This window comes from Pygocentrus nattereri, chromosome 21 (assembly GCF_015220715.1).
Source record: "Pygocentrus nattereri isolate fPygNat1 chromosome 21, fPygNat1.pri, whole genome shotgun sequence".
NCBI lineage: Eukaryota > Metazoa > Chordata > Actinopteri > Characiformes > Serrasalmidae > Pygocentrus > Pygocentrus nattereri.
The window spans coordinates 22,025,402-22,031,924 of NC_051231.1; the positions used below are offsets into that span (position 1 = coordinate 22,025,402).

General features: G+C 40.7%; 1 protein-coding gene across 5 annotated transcripts in view; it reads left to right on the plus strand.

Moving 5' to 3' along the window:
* The window catches only part of tfeb (transcription factor EB), a 45,684-nt gene extending 42,143 nt beyond the window's left edge, over positions 1–3,541 (plus strand). For all 5 annotated transcript variants that reach the window (XM_017694726.2, XM_017694728.2, XM_017694727.2 and 2 more), the window contains exon 10: positions 96–3,541. In XM_017694726.2, the coding sequence (XP_017550215.1) occupies positions 96–671 (576 nt within the window). In that variant the 3' untranslated portion in view covers positions 672–3,541. The remainder of the gene's footprint in view (positions 1–95) is intronic.
* The last annotated feature ends 2,982 nt before the right edge of the window (positions 3,542–6,523 follow it).

The window sequence follows — 6,523 nt, forward strand, 5'->3', positions numbered from 1 at the left end:
GGGTTTTCTTCTGACAGCATATATATTATATACATACACCCTACCTTATTGAACATTTTATTTGATTATAATCAATGTGCACTTGTCTTCTCTAGGAGCTGGAGATGCAGGCCCGGTTGCACGGCCTCCCCAGCAACTCGCCTTCAGCCCTGAATAACGTCGACCTAATGAACCCATTCATGAAGCAGGAGGGCAGCCCTGAGGAGAACCACCACAACCCCCACCCACCCCATATGCCTGTCCACCACCCCCAGCAGCAGCAGCAGCAGCAGCAGCACCAGCAGCACCAGCAGCACCCAGGCCAGCTGCAGCAGCCCCGGGGCCTGCCTCCTCTACCCCAGCACCTGCACCCTCAGCCTCCGCCGCTGCAGTATTCAGCCGTGGGCAGCACCCAGCACTTTGACTTTGCCCAATCGCTGGACTTGTGCGATGGTGGGGTTCCAGGTGGCTACTCAGATGGGATGAGCTGCCTGGGGGACCTGAGTTCTCTGGGCGGTGGGGGTGCCGGGACGCCCCATATGGGGAAGAAGAATGACATGGGCTTCCTGCTGATGGAGGAGGCCCTGTCTCCACTAGGGGGCGACCCACTGCTTTCGGCCATGTCCCCTGAGGCATCCGTAGATAGCAGCCGCCGAAGCAGCTTCAGCATAGATGACTCGGACATACTGTGACCCGCCAGGTGGTTGAAGTTGCTCCAACATCAGTACACCCCATATACACGCATATGCGCACACACACACGGCAAAAAATGAAGTCATGCCCTGCCAAGTAAAGTGAAGTCATTTACAAAAGCCTGCACACAAATGCTCAGACACACAGCAACAAAGGCCCAGTATGAACCATGTCTTTACAGTTTTCTAATCAGATATCTCACACAAACATACACAGACCTGTACACTCCTTTTCATCTTATTTTATTAATCACATAGTGTATTAGGCAAATGTCAGAGACCATTTATTGAATTTATGGTCAAAACAGCCATTAAGTATGAGTTATTAACTTTTCAATGTCAGGAAAAAAATAGAAAACATTACAGAAAATTACACAAAAGCCTCAGTAGGTAAATATAAGCATTAGTTTGTCCAACCTTTGCTTTATTAGAGCTTCCATTCTTTTCTGTAGACTTTTCAAAGAAGTCTGCAGGGGTATTTCTCCACACCTCCAAACTTCAGTCTTAGAACTTTCTACTTTTTACAAATCAGGTAATCCCAAACACGTTCAGTGATGTTGAGGCCAGGGCTTTCATTTTCTTAGAAACACCTTGATGGCTACATTTAATTTTTTCCCACATCTAAAGCAATTAAGGAGCTTGAGTTTCTCCAATCTCTTAAAAAATGATAAAAAGCGGTGATTATTAGATGGTGAAAGTTTTGTGGTTCTGCCAGGTTTTGCACGGTTGTCAGGAGTCCCGTTTTCTCAAACTCCTGGTTTTCCACTTATTTTCCTTTGATGTTTCCCCTTCCATATGCAGGTGGTTTATTTTATCCCATGAAAATGAAAGAATACTTGTACCTAATGGCTGATTTGACTGGAAATGAAATAATTGAAGGGTGGTCTCTGTCTTTTGCACAGTATGGTATACCATACACACACTTCAAAGGCAGCGGCACTCCTGAAGATCTGCAAACCTACATACATTCAGTCCCATTCACAAAACACACAGTCACATATGACCCAGAGGTATCTTACTTTTGCCAGTGAAATGTTCTTGTCCACAGAAGGGAAAAGATGTGCCCAAAATGCCTGACGTTAGCTGTACTACCGGCCAAATCCAAAGATTCTGCTCTATTCAGAAGGAACCGTATTGGAAGTTCAAACCAGAGGCAAGCAGTCTAGATCGCAGTTTTGCCACTTGCTGCTTTAATCCGTCACTTATAGTGCCATAGTGGCATTTTAGCATTAAGCCAACAGAAGAAGGAAGAGTGGTGTAGATGTTAAATGATCATCCAGAGGCAGCTTTTCTTCAAGCATTTTAGCAAAAGCAGGGAGTTTGTCCAAAAAGGAAGTGAAGAATCTGTTCATCGCTTGAAGGTACTGTAGTCGTACGTATTCGTGGTGTCTTGTCACAGTCGCTCAGGTGCAAGAGTCCACAGAGAATCCTTGAAAAAAGAAACGATATAGCAAAGAAACAAGTGTACGTAAACAGGCCTGGTGCAGCATTAATGTCATATGCTTATGTGGAAGCATTGAGGGCAAAACGAAGCCAGGTTTGTTTCAAAATCAGGTGCTAGCAAAATAGAGCAGCTGGGACAAGATGGCTGTAGAACACCGCAGTTTATAACATAACCAGCCAGTCCAGTCGCCACATGCAACCAGCAACAAGCTTGTAAATGCATGCAAGACTGTTTTGCATTGGCTTGTACTTGAGTCAGCACCTGTAGACCCTCACTGACCATCCATTAAGTGCCTTTGAAAAGGCATGGATCAAATACTCCATGTGATCCAGCTAAAAAGTGTATAGAAGAAAGAAAGTAAAACGCCAAGAAGAGATTTATGTAATCTATGTGATAGTTTTTATTTTTCTCTTTCTCTCTCCCAAAGCACTGAAAGAAATTCTGATTTTATTGACTTTATAATATATGATTTATAAGTTTTATTTCACATTATATGCCACTAAGCCACTTAAATGTATTTTTATTGTATGTGTCCTTTTTATTTTATTTGATCTTCCAAAAATGACCTTTTCTATCTCAGTGCAGAGCCATTTAAATATGAAGATATTTAAACCGCTAGCCTTATTGTACATGGCCAGTGGAGAGCCATATTATGTATTTTTTTTCCTTTTTTGTGTAAAAAATGTTAAAATTCATCAGGCTTTTAAGAAAAGTAAAATAACATGTATCATGTTGTTTTTATATTGATTTTGATTTTTTTTTAACCTAGTTATTCAAAGCAAATACAATTGAGTGATGATTCTGTAATTTCATTCAGTTTTAATTAAAGCTTTGTGAATGTGAATATTATCTATTGTACAGTTAAGTAGTTAAAGTGAAGCAGCATGATTTTTCTCTCATGGTGCCTTTTTTCTTGGAAAAAAAAAAAAGTGATGAACTTCTTATATTGTCATTAAAGCCAAAAACTGCCTCTGAGTTTAAAATGTAGTCTCTACACTGTTGAGCTCATTGACCTCCTGCTCATTGTTTCATTCGGCGCATGATCAGTAGAAACTCCAGAAGCACTCCAGAAAGGTTAAGACATCTATGCAAATCTTTGACTTGGGAAACTGTAATACAGTGGCCTGCTGGGCTGTTATTTTGGAGGGGGTCCATTTGTTTTTGCTTAAATGAGTGCGTTTAGCCATCGTCCAGGAATGAAAAGGTTTGCCATAAATGAAGTATAAAGGACCCCCGACCCCATAACCACCCCAGCATTCTGAAGGCGGCAGAGGTTGAATGTGGTGATTTTTTTTTTTTTTTTTTTTTTTCCCGTCCATTCTTGCCAAACTCATCTGGAGGCCTTCAGAATGTTTCTGAATCTGCTCTGTTAAAAACATTCTGGAAGTGAATGACACCTCATTAAATGTAGTTAAGCTGATGGAAACAACCGTCTTGTGTGTTGATTCTTTTTGATAATTCTCTCAGTCTGCACTGACCCTAATATTCTGAATGGTTGAGGCTCAGTCCTTTTGAATATAATGTAGCCAGCAGATGGCACTCTAAGCAAAGCTTTGAGGCTGTTTGCCCGGGCTTGTCCAGTCCTGTATGGTGGTGTGCAAAAGTTTGAACACCCCCTGTCAGATTATGTTCATTTTCTTTATGAAAATAAGTTTGCACATCCTCTACAGGGAGCACACTTCAATATGGCACATCTTTTGCAAATTTTAGCTAAATATTTAGAAAAATACACAAAGTGCCAAAACTTTTGCACAGATCACATTTTCTGTATTATTTTTTCCAATATGTTAAATTCAGCATTTAAACAGTAATGTGCACTAAAATGTGCAGCAGTGTGTTCTCTGAGGAGGACTTATTTTCACTCAGAAGCTCAACAAAGTGAGTAATCTGACCTGGGGAGCCCAAAGGTCTGCATATGACTGTACAGTCGCTCATCAAACTGTGCTAAAGCTGCTAAAATGACCTCTGACTTGGTAAAAACAATCTTCAGATTTGTTGTGAAAAGATTGTTTTTATGTGTTATGTATACTAAATGTGAATATATGCTCATTTAAATTGCCTAAATGAATATTATTTAATTAAGGTTAGTATTGACATTTACTGACCACTGACTGTGGTTATTTAAGAGCTTTATTACACGGTACTGTGCAAGTCAGAGACCACCCTTTTGTTTTTTTGACTTCTAGTCAAAACGGCTACTAAGTACAATTTAATTTAAATAAATTATGTAAAATTAAAAAAGAAATTTAACAAAGGTTCCTACACAAAGTATCTATCAGTATTTTATTTGTCCACTTTTTATGCTTGTGCACTGCCACTTTTACTCCTCCAACAACAACAGCTGTTCCCAAGAGTCACTGACCTCATGTTTCCATTTAAACAGGCACTAATATTCATTCACACAAGCAACTACTCAAACTCCCCTCCGCCACCACACACTTTTCTTTATGTGCATCTAAAATTGCATTAAAAGATTTTTCTGAAGAGATCAGATGTAAGATAATCAGAGAAAACCGACAGTCCTTCCATCCTTTTACTGTGACAAGACAACTCAATGCTATGGGTCTAAAAGAATGTGTGTGAAGCAATGAAAGACTGTGAATATCTACCATCATCAGTCAAGCTTCGTGGTGAATCAGTGCTCATTTGAGGATGTGTAACATATATGGAGGTTTGTTTGAAGACATAATAAATACTGATGAGCAGAAAGAAATTTAATACATCACACAATACCTTCTGGAAAATGTCTGATTGGGAAGATTTGGGAAGAGTCCAGAACTCAACATCACTGAATGTGTTTGGATTTTCTTAAGACTGTGAGAAGCAGAAATGCAACCAACCTGTTGACTCAACTTTGGAGGTATGGAAAAATAAGAGTATATATATATATATATGCTCTCAGGACCTCAGTGAATTCCAGCGTGGTATCGTGATCGGACGCCACCTGTGCAACAAATCCAGTCGCGAAATTTCCTCACTACTAACTATTCCACAGTCAACTGTAGGTGCTATTATACCAAAGTGGAAGCAATTAAGAATGACAGCAACTCAGCCACAAAGTGGTCGGCCATGTAAAATGCCAGAGCGGGGTCAGCGGATGCTGAGGCACTTAGTATGCAGAGGTCATCAACTTTCTGCAGAATCAATCGCTACAGACCTCCAAACTTCATGTGGCCTTCAGATCAGCTCAATATCAGTGCAGAGAGCTTCATGGAATGGGTTTCCAAGGCCGAGCAGCTGCAACCAAGCCTTAGATTACCAAGCGCAATGCAAAGCGTGGAATGCAGTGGTATAAAGCGCCGCCACTGGACTCTAGAGCAGTGTAGACGTGTTCTCTGGAGTGACAAATTTCGCTTCTCTGTCTGGCAATCCATTGGATGAGTGTGGGTTTGTTGGTTGCCAGGAGAACGGTACATATCTGACTGCATTGTGCCAATTGCAAAGTTTGGTGGAGGGGGGATTATGGTGTGAGGTTGTTTTTCAGGAGTTGGGCTCGGCCCCTTAGTTCCAGTGAAAGGAGCTCTTAATGCTTCAGCAGACCAAGAGATTTTGGACAATTTCATGCTCCCAACTTTGCGTGAACAGTTTGGGAACGGCCCCTTCCTGTTCTAACATGGCTGCGCGCCAGTGCACAAAGCAAGGTCCATAAAGACATGGACGAGCAAGTTTGGTGTGGAAGAACGTGACTGGCCTGCACAAAGTCCTGACCTCAAACCGACAGAACACCTTTGCGATGAATTAGAGCGGAGGCTGTGAGCCAGGCCTTCTAGTCCAACATCAGTGTCTGACCTCACAAATGCGCTTCTGGAAGAGTGGTCAAAAATTCCCATAAACACATTCCTAAACCTTGTGGAAAGCCTTCCCAGAAGGGTTGAAGCTGTTTTATATATGTATAGTTGCTTTGAAATAGATCATTTCTAAAATTTATTTCATGCCACTGAACCACTTCTTTACAACACAATTTTTATTTGATTTTCCAAAAAAGCCTTATTCTGTCACTGCAGGGCCATTTTCATTTGAAAATGTGAAATATGAAAATATGTAAACCCCTAGCATTGTTGTACACAGCCAGCAAAGATGCATATTACACATTTTTTCCTGTTAATTAAAAAAATGTTCAAATTCATCACGACTTTTAAGAAAGAAAATGAACTTCTTCCCTCAGTTATTTAAAGCTGATTAAAAGTTGACAAAAAAAAACCTGAAAAAAAGCAAGCAAAACTTACACTAACTAAAATGGGTTCATATTCACATTCAAGCCAAAAAATATGCATAGTTGTGGTTCAGTAAATGAAATAGTAAAGCGTGATCGAGGATGTTTCACTGTACTCATCAAAATGTGATTCTTTGCGTTAACCTTGCTATGGTGACTCAGTGGAGCAAGTGATTCATTCGCACATGCTTATTG